The 16,902-nt window shown below is 49.4% G+C and overlaps 1 protein-coding gene across 2 annotated transcripts in view; it reads left to right on the top strand.

Moving 5' to 3' along the window:
* The first annotated feature begins 718 nt into the window (after positions 1–718).
* Positions 719–16,902, top strand: part of SCN3B (sodium voltage-gated channel beta subunit 3) — a 28,728-nt gene continuing 12,544 nt past the window's right edge. The window contains exons 1-2 of one of the 2 annotated variants that reach the window (XM_088457140.1): positions 719–1,125; positions 14,130–14,293. In XM_088457140.1, the coding sequence (XP_088313266.1) occupies positions 1,071–1,125; positions 14,130–14,293 (219 nt within the window). In that variant the 5' untranslated portion in view covers positions 719–1,070. Of the gene's footprint in view, positions 1,144–14,129; positions 14,294–16,902 lie in introns of both variants that reach the window. The other variant, XM_088457141.1, reaches the window with a different exon arrangement.

The following is a 16,902-nucleotide window of genomic DNA, read 5'->3' as shown; positions in this document are numbered from 1 at the left end:
AACTGCATGGGGGGGGACTACTGCTGGGGGCACTATATAAAGGGCACTGCATAGTAGGGGGGGACTACTACTGGGGGCACTATATAAAGGGCACTGCATAAGGGGATACCACTACTGGGTGCACTGCATTGTGTGGACTGCTACTGGGGGCACTGCATAAGGGGGAACACTACATAGCGCACTGCATTTGGGGGGACCACTACTGGGGGCACTGAGTAAAGGGAACCAATTAGGCTGTATAAGGGGGACCACTACTGGGGATACTGTATAAGGGGCACTACTATGGGCCTGCATAAGAGGGACCACAACTGCATACTGGGGGTACTGTATAAGGGGTACTACTGGGGTTAAGGTGCATATGGATACGAATGTTCAGCGTGAAAATCATTTTTAAGTGACCACGCCCATTTTTCCCGCGCGCGCCGAAGGCGCGCGCACATATCGGGATGTTGGGGGGGGGGCTCCCTTTTCAAATTTGCCCTGGGCTCCAAATACCCTAGTTACGCCACTGGCCTGGGGTCCTATAATTGGAATTAAAGTCTTCGTTAATGGATTCTGCAAACGGAAATGAATCTGGTTTGGCTGTATCATTCCGGATGAATATGATACAGTAGCCGCTAGCAGCCCATACTAGGCTCGGTGACTGCTCCTCCTGTGCTGGCTGGGCTGCTCCCTGCCTCCACCTAGCGGCCGCTGCCGTCATTACGCTGCCAGAGCCCAGTCTCCCTCCTTTGTGCATCGCTTGTCAGCTGTGTGCGGATCGCGGGAGAGTGATGCACTTATAGAGGGACGAGGTCCCTTCTCTCTGGGGTCCTGGCCAGGAGGATGCAGCATCACCCGGACCCCCAGTACCCAGAGCAGCAGTCACCATACTGACCCCCTGCACAGCCCGCGGGTGCATCTGCGCCCTCTCCAAGGTGCTGAAAGCTATCCATGCCCCCTGGTGGGGTCTGCAGCCCGGGAACATGGCAGCAGTGACTATGTAGGAGGGGTACAACCATCCGCCATCCCTGCCACCTCCAGCCCTGTGTAACAAGAGCACTCCTGGAAAAATCATCCCTGCATCCATCATGGCCAGCTGGAGGAGCAGCCTGCCCCGGGCTCTGTCCCTGCTGCTGCTATTGGGTATGTGACCATTTCTAGGTCAGTGTTGATGTATTACTTCTACCTAGCTCCAGGAAAATAGGGAGCGTGTGCTAGACTGTAGCCCGGGGCAGAGGGGGTTAGTACATCACAACTTGTGTATACACAGAGGCATCAGTGGTATCAGTGCAGGCACCTATGGAATACATAGCTCATAGTGTATAATGCACAGACATGAGTCACACAACCTCTGCACAGGCTGTCAGTCATTGCCATGTCATTCCTTTACTCCAGGCTATTGGTATAAGCATTGCAATATGTGATTAATAACTAGTCTATAGGGTCAGCATGGGGTGGGGGTCACTATAGATGTACTCCAGCCTTACCAGCGTTACCCAGGGAAGGGCCCCGGGCAGCAGTTATAGCCAACAACACTGGCACACTCTATGGGCAGAACATGTGCATTACCCACCAGACACATCACAGCCCTCCATCTTACATCCTATCACCCTGAGCGTGCAGACAGGGCACAGGTGGGTGAGATAAACATGCCATGTTATTATACAATCTATTCTTCAGCCCTACTAATAATTCCCCCTGAATGTCACACAGCAGAGTCTGGCTGCCATCGCCTCGGATCACTACGATGATAATTAATGTGTGGACAGACTTTAATCCTCCTATAAAGCTCAGAGTAGATCACTCTATTCCAATCTCTGGCGCTTTCTGTTGCCTTTCGCTGTGCCCACCGGTGGTTTACCGGAACGATGCTGTATGCCAGCTGTAAATGCCACCATTTCTGCTGCTGGTACTGCCCTTCTCATTGGCACACAATGCTGGAATAGCAATGCCGGCCTCCGCCCATCTATCTATCTGCAATCACTCTGCACAATAGATTGAAATAGGAGTGTGATGGCAGTAATGGAATGTATGTATGTATGTATGTATGTATGTACTGTATGTATGTATGTATGTATGTACTGTATGTATGTATGTACTGTATGTATGTACTGTATGTATGTATGTATGTATGTACTGTATGTATGTATGTACTGTATGTATGTATGTATGTATGTATGTACTGTATGTATGTATGTATGTATGTACTGTATGTATGTATGTATGTACTGTATGTAGTGGTAAATGACACTGTCGGAGTGATGAAGTCTTGTGTGTCATGGCATGTAACTGTAACAAGGGCACTGGTAGTGAGTGCTACAGTATATCAGGATTGGTGCAGAACTCATGAACCCATTTGGTGCAGTCATCCTCTCCGGATGCCCAGCTATGCTTGCGGACACCTGGCAGAGCTTTCAGTCCTGGCAGAGCCCACTGATGGCTGTGTAGTAAGCGCAGCATCTGATCAGATCAGCCGCAGCGACTCTTCAGTCTTTCCCCACATACCAAGCAAAGGGAAAATAACTTCCCCATTGCCAGTGGGTACTGTCCTCGCCCACGTGTAAGTTGGTACCCGGCAGGGCAAGGGCAGAGTGATTCACCTGAACTATTCATTATACAAAGTCTAAAGTGGGGTCTCCTCACTCTGGTTATGTTATACTTTAAGGACTTGTACTAATATATATATATATATATATATATATATATATATATATATATATAGTCACACATACAAGTCATGTGATGAAAATGAGAATATTTTATTTAAACAACAAATATATTTATAAATTAGACCAGGGGGATCTCTATCCCCCATATATAGTACATGTGGTATTAATACATATTTAGAATTCTGTCAGTTACATTTTTATATATGGTACGAAGAGGCACCAACATCACTGTATTAGTATAAGAAGAAGCCCCATTCCCTCTGCTGTAGATAAGGGACATATACATAACTTATATATGGATGAGCTTTGCATAAATCCAGGTAACTAGTCTAACAAGCTGTGATGTGTCCCCCAGCGTCCCGGTACCTGCAGTGGTGACATGTGCACAGGGCTGCATTGTGTATTATTGGTGTGTGTATCACCCTATATACTGGTGATGTAGATGACAAGCTGTGATGTGTCCCCCAGCGTCCCGGTACCTGCAGTGGTGACATGTGCACAGGGCTGCATTGTGTATTATTGGTGTGTGTATCACCCTATATACTGGTGGTGTAGATGACAAGCTGTGATGTGTCCCCCAGCGTCCCGGTACCTGCAGTGGTGACATGAGCACAGGGCTGCATTGTGTATTATTGGTGTGTGTATCACCCTATATACTGGTGGTGTAGATGACAAGCTGTGATGTGTCCCCCAGCGTCCCGGTACCTGCAGTGGTGACATGAGCACAGGGCTGCATTGTGTATTATTGGTGTGTGTATCACCGTATATACTGGTGGTGTAGATGACAAGCTGTGATGTGTCCCCCAGCGTCCCGGTACCTGCAGTGGTGACATGTGCACAGGGCTGCATTGTGTATTATTGGTGTGTGTATCACCCTATATACTGGTGATGTAGATGACAAGCTGTGATGTGTCCCCCAGCGTCCCGGTACCTGCAGTGGTGACATGTGCACAGGGCTGCATTGTGTATTATTGGTGTGTGTATCACCCTATATACTGGTGGTGTAGATGACAAGCTGTGATGTGTCCCCCAGTGTCCCGGTACCTGCAGTGGTGACATGTGCACAGGGCTGCATTGTGTATTATTGGTGTGTGTATCACCCTATATACTGGTGGTGTAGATGACAAGCTGTGATGTGTCCTCCAGCGTCCCGGTACCTGCAGTGGTGACATGTGCACAGGGCTGCATTGTGTATTATTGGTGTGTGTATCACCCTATATACTGGTGGTGTAGATGACAAGCTGTGATGTGTCCCCCAGCGTCCCGGTACCTGCAGTGGTGACATGAGCACAGGGCTGCATTGTGTATTATTGGTGTGTGTATCACCCTATATACTGGTGGTGTAGATGACAAGCTGTGATGTGTCCCCCAGCGTCCCGGTACCTGCAGTGGTGACATGAGCACAGGACTGCATTGTGTATTATTGGTGTGTGTATCACCCTATATACTGGTGGTGTAGATGACAAGCTGTGATGTGTCCCCCAGCGTCCCGGTACCTGCAGTGGTGACATGTGCACAGGGCTGCATTGTGTATTATTGGTGTGTGTATCACCCTATATACTGGTGATGTAGATGACAAGCTGTGATGTGTCCCCCAGCGTCCCGGTACCTGCAGTGGTGACATGTGCACAGGGCTGCATTGTGTATTATTGGTGTGTGTATCACCCTATATACTGGTGGTGTAGATGACAAGCTGTGATGTGTCCCCCAGCGTCCCGGTACCTGCAGTGGTGACATGAGCACAGGGCTGCATTGTGTATTATTGGTGTGTGTATCACCCTATATACTGGTGGTGTAGATGACAAGCTGTGATGTGTCCCCCAGCGTCCCGGTACCTGCAGTGGTGACATGTGCACAGGGCTGCATTGTGTATTATTGGTGTGTGTATCACCCTATATACTGGTGGTGTAGATGACAAGCTGTGATGTGTCCCCCAGCGTCCCGGTACCTGCAGTGGTGACATGAGCACAGGGCTGCATTGTGTATTATTAGTGTGTGTATCACCCTATATACTGGTGGTGTAGATGACAAGCTGTGATGTGTCCCCCAGCGTCCCGGTACCTGCAGTGGTGACATGTGCACAGGGCTGCATTGTGTATTATTGGTGTGTGTATCACCCTATATACTGGTGGTGTAGATGACAAGCTGTGATGTGTCCCCCAGCGTCCCGGTACCTGCAGTGGTGACATGAGCACAGGGCTGCATTGTGTATTATTGGTGTGTGTATCACCCTATATACTGGTGATGTAGATGACAAGCTGTGATGTGTTCCCCCAGCGTCCCGGTACCTGTAGTGGTGACATGTGCACAGGGCAGCATTGTGTATTATTGGTGTGTGTATCACCCTATATACTGGTGGTGTAGATGACAAGCTGTGATGTGTCCCCCCAGCGTCCCGGTACCTGCAGTGGTGACATGTGCACAGGGCTGCATTGTGTATTATTGGTGTGTGTATCACCCTATATACTGGTGGTGTAGATGACAAGCTGTGATGTGTCCCCCAGCGTCCCGGTACCTGCAGTGGTGACATGTGCACAGGGATGCATTGTGTATTATTGGTGTGTGTATCACCCTATATACTGGTGGTGTAGATGACAAGCTGTGATGTGTCCCCCAGCGTCCCGGTACCTGCAGTGGTGACATGAGCACAGGGCTGCATTGTGTATTATTGGTGTGTGTATCACCCTATATACTGGTGGTGTAGATGACAAGCTGTGATGTGTCCCCCAGCGTCCCGGTACCTGCAGTGGTGACATGTGCACAGGGCTGCATTGTGTATTATTGGTGTGTGTATCACCCTATATACTGGTGGTGTAGATGACAAGCTGTGATGTGTCCCCCAGCGTCCCGGTACCTGCAGTGGTGACATGTGCACAGGGCTGCATTGTGTATTATTGGTGTGTGTATCACCCTATATACTGGTGGTGTAGATGACAAGCTGTGATGTGTCCCCCAGCGTCCCGGTACTTGCAGTGGTGACATGAGCACAGGGCTGCATTGTGTATTATTGGTGTGTGTATCACCCTATATACTGGTGGTGTAGATGACAAGCTGTGTCCTCCAGCGTCCCGGTACCTGCAGTGGTGACATGTGCACAGGGCTGCATTGTGTATTATTGGTGTGTGTATCACCCTATATACTGGTGGTGTAGATGACAAGCTGTGATGTGTCCCCCAGCGTCCCGGTACCTGCAGTGGTGACATGAGCACAGGGCTGCATTGTGTATTATTGGTGTGTGTATCACCCTATATACTGGTGGTGTAGATGACAAGCTGTGATGTGTCCCCCAGCGTCCCGGTACCTGCAGTGGTGACATGTGCACAGGGCTGCATTGTGTATTATTGGTGTGTGTATCACCCTATATAATGATGGTGTAGATGACAAGCTGTGATGTGTCCCCCAGCGTCCCGGTACCTGCAGTGGTGACATGAGCACAGGGCTGCATTGTGTATTATTGGTGTGTGTATCACCCTATATACTGGTGGTGTAGATGACAAGCTGTGATGTGTCCCCCAGCGTCCCGGTACCTGCAGTGGTGACATGTGCACAGGGCTGCATTGTGTATTATTGGTGTGTGAATCACCCTATATGCTGGTGGTGTAGATGACAAGCTGTGATGTGTCCCCCAGCATCCCGGTACCTGCAGTGGTGACATGTGCACAGGGCTGCATTGTGTATTATTGGTGTGTGTATCACCCTATATAATGGTGGTGTAGATGACAAGCTGTGATGTGTCCCCCAGCGTCCCGGTACCTGCAGTGGTGACATGAGCACAGGGCTGCATTGTGTATTATTGGTGTGTGTATCACCCTATATACTGGTGGTGTAGATGACAAGCTGTGATGTGTCCCCCAGCATCCCGGTACCTGCAGTGGTGACATGTGCACAGGGCTGCATTGTGTATTATTGGTGTGTGTATCACCCTATATACTGGTGGTGTAGATGACAAGCTGTGATGTGTCCCCCAGCGTCCCGGTACCTGCAGTGGTGACATGTGCACAGGGCTGCATTGTGTATTATTGGTGTGTGTATCACCCTATATACTGGTGGTGTAGATGACAAGCTGTGATGTGTCCCCCAGCGTCCCGGTACCTGCAGTGGTGACATGTGCACAGGGATGCATTGTGTATTATTGGTGTGTGTATCACCCTATATACTGGTGGTGTAGATGACAAGCTGTGATGTGTCCCCCAGCGTCCCGGTACCTGCAGTGGTGACATGAGCACAGGGCTGCATTGTGTATTATTGGTGTGTGTATCACCCTATATACTGGTGATGTAGATGACAAGCTGTGTCCTCCAGCGTCCCGGTACCTGCAGTGGTGACATGTGCACAGGGCTGCATTGTGTATTATTGGTGTGTGTATCACCCTATATACTGGTGGTGTAGATGACAAGCTGTGATGTGTCCCCCAGCGTCCCGGTACCTGCAGTGGTGACATGTGCACAGGGCTGCATTGTGTATTATTGGTGTGTGTATCACCCTATATACTGGTGGTGTAGATGACAAGCTGTGATGTGTCCCCCAGCGTCCCGGTACCTGCAGTGGTGACATGAGCACAGGGCTGCATTGTGTATTATTGGTGTGTGTATCACCCTATATACTGGTGGTGTAGATGACAAGCTGTGTCCTCCAGCGTCCCGGTACCTGCAGTGGTGACATGTGCACAGGGCTGCATTGTGTGTTATTGGTGTGTGTATCACCCTATATACTGGTGGTTTAGGTGACAAGCTGTGATGTGTCCCCCAGCGTCCCGGTACCTGCAGTGGTGACATGTGCACAGGGCTGCATTGTGTATTATTGGTGTGTGTATCACCCTATATACTGGTGGTGTAGATGACAAGCTGTGATGTGTTCCCCAGCATCCCAGTACCTGCAGTGGTGACATGTGCACAGGGCTGCATTGTGTATTATTGGTGTGTGTATCACCCTATATACTGGTGGTGTAGATGACAAGCTGTGATGTGTCCCCCAGCGTCCCGGTACCTGCAGTGGTGACATGTGCACAGGGCTGCATTGTGTATTATTGGTGTGTGTATCACCCTATATACTGGTGGTGTAGATGACAAGCTGTGATGTGTCCCCCAGCGTCCCGGTACCTGCAGTGGTGACATGAGCACAGGGCTGCATTGTGTATTATTGGTGTGTGTATCACCCTATATACTGGTGGTGTAGATGACAAGCTGTGATGTGTCCCCCAGCGTCCCGGTACCTGCAGTGGTGACATGAGCACAGGGCTGCATTGTGTATTATTGGTGTGTGTATCACCCTATATACTAGTGGTGTAGATGACAAGCTGTGATGTGTCCTCCAGCGTCCCGGTACCTGCAGTGGTGACATGAGCACAGGGCTGCATTGTGTATTATTGGTGTGTGTATCACCCTATATACTGGTGGTGTAGATGACAAGCTGTGATGTGTCCCCCAGCGTCCCGGTACCTGCAGTGGTGACGTGCACAGGGCTGCATTGTGTATTATTGGTGTGTGTATCACCCTATATACTGGTGGTGTAGATGACAAGCTGTGATGTGTCCTCCAGCGTCCCGGTACCTGCAGTGGTGACAAGTGCACAGGGCTGCATTGTGTATTATTGGTGTGTGTATCACCCTATATACTGGTGGTGTAGATGACAAGCTGTGATGTGTCCCCCAGCGTCCCGGTACCTGCAGTGGTGACATGTGCACAGGGCTGCATTGTGTATTATTGGTGTGTGTATCACCCTATATACTGGTGATGTAGATGACAAGCTGTGATGTGTCCCCCAGCGTCCCGGTACCTGCAGTGGTGACATGAGCACAGGGCTGCATTGTGTATTATTGGTGTGTGTATCACCCTATATACTGGTGGTGTAGATGACAAGCTGTGATGTGTTCCCCCAGCGTCCCGGTACCTGCAGTGGTGACATGAGCACAGGGCTGCATTGTGTATTATTGGTGTGTGTATCACCCTATATACTGGTGGTGTAGATGACAAGCTGTGATGTGTCCCCCAGCGTCCCGGTACCTGCAGTGGTGACATGAGCACAGGGCTGCATTGTGTATTATTGGTGTGTGTATCACCCTATATACTGGTGGTGTAGATGACAAGCTGTGATGTGTTCCCCCAGCGTCCCGGTACCTGCAGTGGTGACATGAGCACAGGGCTGCATTGTGTATTATTGGTGTGTGTATCACCCTATATACTGGTGGTGTAGATGACAAGCTGTGATGTGTCCCCCAGCGTCCCGGTACCTGCAGTGGTGACATGTGCACAGGGCTGCATTGTGTATTATTGGTGTGTGTATCACCCTATATACTGGTGATGTAGATGACAAGCTGTGATGTGTCCTCCAGCGTCCCGGTACCTGCAGTGGTGACATGTGCACAGGGCTGCATTGTGTATTATTAGTGTGTGTATCACCCTATATACTGGTGGTGTAGATGACAAGCTGTGATGTGTCCCCCAGCGTCCCGGTACCTGCAGTGGTGACATGAGCACAGGGCTGCATTGTGTATTATTGGTGTGTATCACCCTATATACTGGTGATGTAGATGACAAGCTGTGATGTGTTCCCCCAGCGTCCCGGTACCTGCAGTGGTGACATGAGCACAGGGCTGCATTGTGTATTATTGGTGTGTGTATCACCCTATATACTGGTGATGTAGATGACAAGCTGTGATGTGTCCCCCAGCGTCCCGGTACCTGCAGTGGTGACATGTGCACAGGGCTGCATTGTGTATTATTGGTGTGTGTATCACCCTATATACTGGTGGTGTAGATGACAAGCTGTGATGTGTCCCCCAGCGTCCCGGTACCTGCAGTGGTGACATGTGCACAGGGCTGCATTGTGTATTATTGGTGTGTGTATCACCCTATATACTGGTGGTGTAGATGACAAGCTGTGATGTACCCCAGCGTCCCGGTACCTGCAGTGGTGACATGTGCACAGGGCTGCATTGTGTATTATTGGTGTGTGTATCACCCTATATACTGGTGGTGTAGATGACAAGCTGTGATGTGTCCTCCAGCGTCCCGGTACCTGCAGTGGTGACATGTGCACAGGGATGCATTGTGTATTATTGGTGTGTGAATCACCCTATATACTGGTGGTGTAGATGACAAGCTGTGATGTGTCCCCCAGCGTCCCGGTACCTGCAGTGGTGACATGAGCACAGGGCTGCATTGTGTATTATTGGTGTGTATCACCCTATATACTGGTGGTGTAGATGACAAGCTGTGATGTGTCCCCCAGCGTCCCGGTACCTGCAGTGGTGACATGTGCACAGGGCTGCATTGTGTATTATTGGTGTGTATCACCCTATATACTGGTGGTGTAGATGACAAGCTGTGATGTGTACATGCATTGGATTGTCCTGAACTACGTCCCAGTGTCCCCAACACAATAACACCCCTGAGTCACACGTTGGGGGAGCTACAGGTGCTTTATTCAAGGGCCTTTTATAGGTTTTCACAGGGGGCCAAGAGGAGCCACATTCCCATTTTTTGGCAGAAGGTAAAAAGCGAAACTTAATTTGGAACAGAGAGAGAAATAAAATGCACATTGGCAATAATAAATATGTAACAATTTTGTAAATGTAATATGACGGCGTGGCCTAAAACATCCATGTAACAAAACACGGTGGCGACTGCCCGGACTAGGCCTGAAGGAGTAGAACACAAACTTCCCGTCATACATGGCTAACTCATACCAAACAATAATATGTGTAACTACTCCACAGTGAGACACAGGAATTTATAATGACAAATACATCTGTGACTTTACCTATACTGTCACTGAGCAGATTTCCTATCACAGTAATGTCACATACTATAGGGGTTCTGCTTACGGCACAATGGGCCTGATTCTGAGCCGCTCGCCAGCGCACAGTGCTCGCAAGCGGCTCGATGTTTGTGATCTGTGCATGCGCCGCGTCCGGCTTGCACATGCGTGAGCCCCGCCGAGCGACTGAAGTTCAGTTGCTACAGGGCTCGCTACAAGACGTGGCGGCTCTCGATGGTGAGTGACAGCTCGCCCCGTTTTGCAGGCCTATAGATATATATATGTGAGTGCAAGCAGCTGACACACAATCCTGTGATAATACATTCCTAATGTACACAACAGGCATGTCTCTGTGACATCATCGCCTGACCAGCTGCCCGCGTGGCACAGCTAGTGACATATAGTGCCAACAACTAATGCAGGTAACTAACTGTGAGGACACAGGAGATCCATAGATTGAGTTTCGTAGCTAATAAGGGCTGGTGTACAAGAAAGCTGTCGCTGTAAGGCTGGAAATGCGCTTTACAACAAGAACTACACAGAGCCTCCATATGCCAATTACACAAACTGTGCCATGTGCAGCGCGGAATGGGTGTTACATTAGCTCAGCTGACATCTACCTTATTTACCATGAAATCATTCAGATACTGTAAGGAAACTTCATTAACATCAGTGACACTTTGCTCAGTAAATTCCTGTAGATAAGTAAGTACAGTACGTTGTATGTTATAGTTACTGTGCACTCTATAACGTGGCAGATGCTGAGCCATTAGGAGGACACATTATTCAGCACTAATTAGCGTTTCTGAATGACCAAAGTTATTCACCATCCAGCACACAGGCCCACATCCCAGCACAGGCCCACATCCCAGCACAGGCCCACATCCCGGCGCTCGGGCCCACATCCCGGCGCTCGGGCCCACATCCCAGCGCTCGGGCCCACATCCCAGCGCTCGGGCCCCACATGGGCCCACATCCCAGCACACGGGCCCAAATCCCAGCACACAGGCCCACATCCCAGCACACGGGCCCACATCCCAGCACACGGGCCCACATCCCAGCACTCGGGCCCACATCCCAGCACTCGGGCCCACATCCCAGCACACAGACCCACATCCCAGCACATGGGCCCCACATGGGCCCACATCCCAGCACATGGGCCCACATCCCAGCAAATGGGCCCACATCCCAGCGCTCGGGCCCACATCCCAGCGCTCGGGCCCACATCCCAGCTCTCGGGCCCACGTCCCAGCACTCGGGCCCACGTTCCAGTGCCGGCACATTCAGGTTCACGCTAGTACATGAGGGGACGGCTGAAACTAGCATTTGCATATTTTTCCCACCGCAACTCGCAAACATACACACAAGGGGCTGGAAATGCGCGCACCTCTGAGGCAGGTCCTGAGTGTGTGACACTGGCCCAGTTCTGTGGGTTTCTGTGCTCTCCTCTCAGATCTGCTGATGAAGTGTCAAGTGTACAGGGTTAGGGGCAAATAGAGGCGTAGGGCACATAGATAGGGCACATAGAGGCGTTGGGCACAGAGGCGTAGGGCACATAGAGACGTAGGGCACATAGATAGGGCACATAGAGGCGTTGGGCACAGAGGCGTAGGGCACATAGAGACGTATAATGGGTGCACAGTGTGCGGGGAACACGGGCCCCTGTGTCCAGGGGGGCCCCGCACCGCACACCCTGCACCCATAATACTACTTACCTCCGTAGTCCCACGTCGGCGCTGTAAAACAACTGGAAAATGGCTGCGGCTGCCATTTTCCCGTCATTTGCGCATGCGCAGTACAGGGAAAATGGCGCCGTGGCCATTTTCCTGGTGACCTGTGCAGACACTAAAGACTCTGGGCACACTTTAGTGCCCAGAGTCTATAACTCTGGTGCTGGCCGTGCACAGCTCAGTGCACTGCCGACCGCCGGGCGGAGAGGAGGGGGAAAGTGTTGGAGACTGCACACGGGCCCCTCCTCTCTAGAAACGCCCCTGGGCACATAGAGGCGTTGGGCACAGAGGCGTAGGGCACATAGTGGCGTAGGGCACATAGAGATGTAGGGCACATAGAGGCGTAGGGTAGGGCACATAAAGGCGTAGGGCACATAGAGGCATAGGGCAGGCGTAGGGCACATAGAGGCGTAGGGCGTATAGAGGCGTAGGGCACATAGAGGCGTAGGGCAGGCGTAGGGTGTATAGAGGCGTAGGGCACATAGAGGTGTAGGGCACATAGAGGCGTGGGGTGTATAGATGCGTGGGGTGTATAGAGCAGTAGGGCACATAGAGGCGTAGGGCGTATAGAGGCGTAGGGTGTATAGAGGCGTGGGGCGTATAGAGGCGTAGGGCACATAGCGACGTAGGGCACATAGCGGCGTAGGGCACTTAGAGGCGTAGGGCACTTAGAGGCGTAGGGCACATAGCGGCGTAGGGCACATAGCGGCGTAGGGCACATAGCGGCGTAGGGCACATAGCGGCGTAGGGCACATAGCGGCGTAGGGCACATAGCGGCGTAGGGCACAATCCGTCTGTAAACTGGACTTACGTTCAACTCTGAATGGAACCCTTGACATCTGGATAGTTCTATCCCAATACATTTCCCCTCCAAATTGTTACATTTATATAAATGTATCAGGCAGCGAAATACTTCCTACAATATGCGCCCACAAACGGCAGCAGCATATCAGTCATGCCGTTTCTTTTGGGGCACTGAGCGCAACATCGCAGGACCTGATCTGCACAGTCTGGCTCCTGCACATATCAATAGAAAACGGCAAACTGCGATAGTACTGTACATCTAAGAATCGGTGTCCTATAGTACTCACACGTTATACTCTAAGATGCGGGAATTCCTATTTTCAATCTGGATGATAAATCAAAGCGCCTGTAATCCTTCTCTCTGTTCTCGCCGTCCCCTATGAAATGAGATAATTGAGAGTGCAGGGGGGTTATGTACTGTATCAGTGAGGAAGGAGGTCATCCTGAGACAGAATAGTAAATATGGGTGGGCAAATTAGGTCTGTCCCCGTACAGAAAAATACTAGTGCTGTGGTCTACACAAATAATTTACTGAAATGGAAATAAATCTGGGCTAGAAGAGGGATGTGACAACATATTACCATAAATACACAGATCCTCCTTACACACCAAATATTAATGCTGTAATAGCGACTTCAAGCAAAATCTACGTCATTAGATGCCAAGGGAGCGGCCTGGCACAAGTTACGGATTGGGTGCTACAATAAGGTTTTGGTGTTTAGCTTGATTTCATTACCAGCAAATCCTGATGTGTTATTAGATGCCAGAGCCGCGGTACACTAAAGTCTGCTTGCTGGTACACTAAAGTCTGCTTGCTGGTACACTCCTGTAAAGAGCCATGGGTTAGAAGGTAAAGTCTTAAGCCCAGTGACTATTTTGTTTCTGTATTAACTTATGCAAGATATGAACTAACCAGTGTATCCCTTCTCTCTCTCTTGCTGTATTGTGTTTGTTTGATGGTGCCTTTACCCTTCCCATTGCCGTTCCTATACTCGTCGTCATTTATGTTACTGATCCCTGTGTTCTATATCCTAATGAAATCTTTTGGTGCTGATGGTGTCATGTCTTATTATTTTGTAATGTCCTGTGTGTGTCCCTATTGGACCCTCTCGCTGTGGATCTGTATATCCCATCCCCACACCCTATGTGTGCCCCCTTTCCTGTGTGTTCTGGCAACTCTCTGCAGTTGAAGTCTGCTCCCCTGTGTGTGTCGAGGTTCCATCTGGCACAGAGGCTGTACAAGGACGCAACATGACGCTACTGTGTATCTCCTGCATGCAGAGGGAGGAAGTCTCCGCCATCACCAGTGTTGAGTGGTTCTATCAGCCCCACAATGGGAACAGATCACTTGTATGTATCTTGGATTAACTATAATTGTCAGATTGCCTAGTAACAAACATGATCATTTCATTACAGCTGGAAGGCTTCACTGGGGTTCTAATATTTTTGTTACAAGATAGGAGAACTCATAATCCTGGGATATTCTGCAGCCCTCAGCCCTTCTCACGCATTGCCCTGTCCTCACTGGGAGCAGTCATTTTTTGTTGGTTGACCCCAAAAATGCTGTCTAGCCGCTAACCAGAAAATAACATGAGGCACATTGGGCCTGATTTTGAGTCTGACTCAAGTGGAAACATGGACAGGCCCTGCGGTTTTCAGCACTGTGTATGCGCCAAAGTAAGAAATCAGCGTCTGTGCATGCTGTGGATCAGGTGTGCGCACACGGAGATCGCTAGTGCGTACAGTTTGACCCATCCATTGATGGACCACTGGTTCCATGAAATGGGAGTTTTTGTGCAGTAAGCAGGTGAGGACAATGAGATAGCACAGAACTATTTCATCTTGTGGGTGTGGTGCGGGCATACGTGCCGGCTTTCTTGCTGGCGTAGCCTGTGAACAAAAATTAGATGCCTGAATCCTTTGCGCTCATCAGACATGCATTGTTTCTCTCTAGCGCAGCTTTTTCATTTTCCTATAATTTAGTATTAAGCGACGGGCGATGCCCTTCATAGCTGCTGAGAACAATACACCCTAACTAAACCCACCAGAACAATAGACCCTAACTATACCCCACCAGAACAATAGACCTTAACTATACCCACCAGAACAATAGACCCTAACTATACCCCACCAGAACAATAGACCTTAACTATACCCACCAGAACACTACACCCTAACTAAACCCACCTGAACAATACACCCTAACTAAACCCACCTGAACACTACACCCTAACTAAACCCACCTGAACACTACACCCTAATTAAACCCACCAAAACACTACACCCTAACTAAACCCACCTGAAACCCTACATCCTAACTAAACCCACCAGAACACTACACCCTAACTAAACCCACCAGAACACTACACCCTAACTAAACCCACCAGAACACTACACCCTAACTAAACCCACCAGAACACTACACCCTAACTAAACCCACCAGAACAATACACCCTAACTAAACCCACCTGAACACTACACCCTAATTAAACCCACCAAAACACTACACCCTAACTAAACCCACCTGAACAATACACCCTAACTAAACCCACCTGAACAATACACCCTAACTAAACTCGCAGGAACAATACACCCTAACTAAACCCGCCAGAACAATACACCCTAACTAAACCCACCAGAACACTACACCCTAACTAAACCCACCAGAATACTACACCCTAACTAAACCCACCAGAACAATACACCCTAACTATACCCACCAGAACAATACACCCTAACTATACCCACCTGAACACTACACCCTAACTAAACCCACCAGAACAATACACCCTAACTAAATCCACCAGAACAATACACCCTAACTAAACCCACCAGAACAATACACCCTAACTAAACCCACCAGAACAATACACCCTAACTAAACCCACCAGAACAATACACCCTAACTAAACCCACCTGAACAATACACCTAACTAAACCCACCAGAGCGCTACACCCTAACTAAACCCACCAGAACAATAGACCCTAACTATACCCACCAGAACAATAGACCCTAACTATACCCACCAGAACAATAGACCCTAACTAAACCCACCAGAACAATAGACCCTAACTATACCCACCAGAACAATAGACCCTAACTATACCAACCTGAACACTACACCCTAACTAAACCCATCAGAACAATACACCCTAACTAAACCCACCTGAACACTACACCCTAACTAAACCCACCTGAACACTACACCCTAATTAAACCCACCAAAACACTACACCCTAACTAAACCCACCTGAACAATACACCCTAACTAAACTCGCAGGAACAATACACCCTAACTAAACCCGCCAGAACAATACACCCTAACTAAACCCACCAGAACACTACACCTTAACTAAACCCACCAGAATACTACACCCTAACTAAACCCACCAGAACAATACACCCTAACTTCACCCACCAGAACAATACACCCTAACTATACCCACCTGAACAATACACCCTAACTAAACCCACCTGAACAATACACCCTATCTAAACCCACCAGAACAATACACCCTAACTATACCCACCAGAACAGTACACCCTAACTAAACCCACCTGAACACTACACCCTAATTAAACCCACCAAAACACTACACCCTAACTAAACCCACCTGAACAATACACCCTAACTAAACCCACCAGAACAATACACCCTAACTAAACTCGCCAGAACAATACACCCTAACTAAACCCGCCAGAACAATACACCCTAACTAAACCCGCCAGAACACTACACCCTAACTAAACCCACCAGAACAATACACCCTAACTAAACCGACCAGAACAATACACCCTAACTAAACCCACCAGAACAATACACCCTAACTAAACCCACCAGAACAATAGACCCTAACTATACCCACCAGAACAATAGACCCTAACTAAACCCACCAGAACGCTACACCCTAACTAAATCCACCAGAACAATACACCCTAACTAAACCCACCAGAACAA

This window comes from Taudactylus pleione, unplaced genomic scaffold (assembly GCF_031769625.1).
Source record: "Taudactylus pleione unplaced genomic scaffold, aTauple2 ptg000740l, whole genome shotgun sequence".
NCBI classification, from domain to species: Eukaryota; Metazoa; Chordata; class Amphibia; order Anura; family Myobatrachidae; genus Taudactylus; species Taudactylus pleione.
This window is presented reverse-complemented; position numbering and strand designations above follow the sequence as displayed.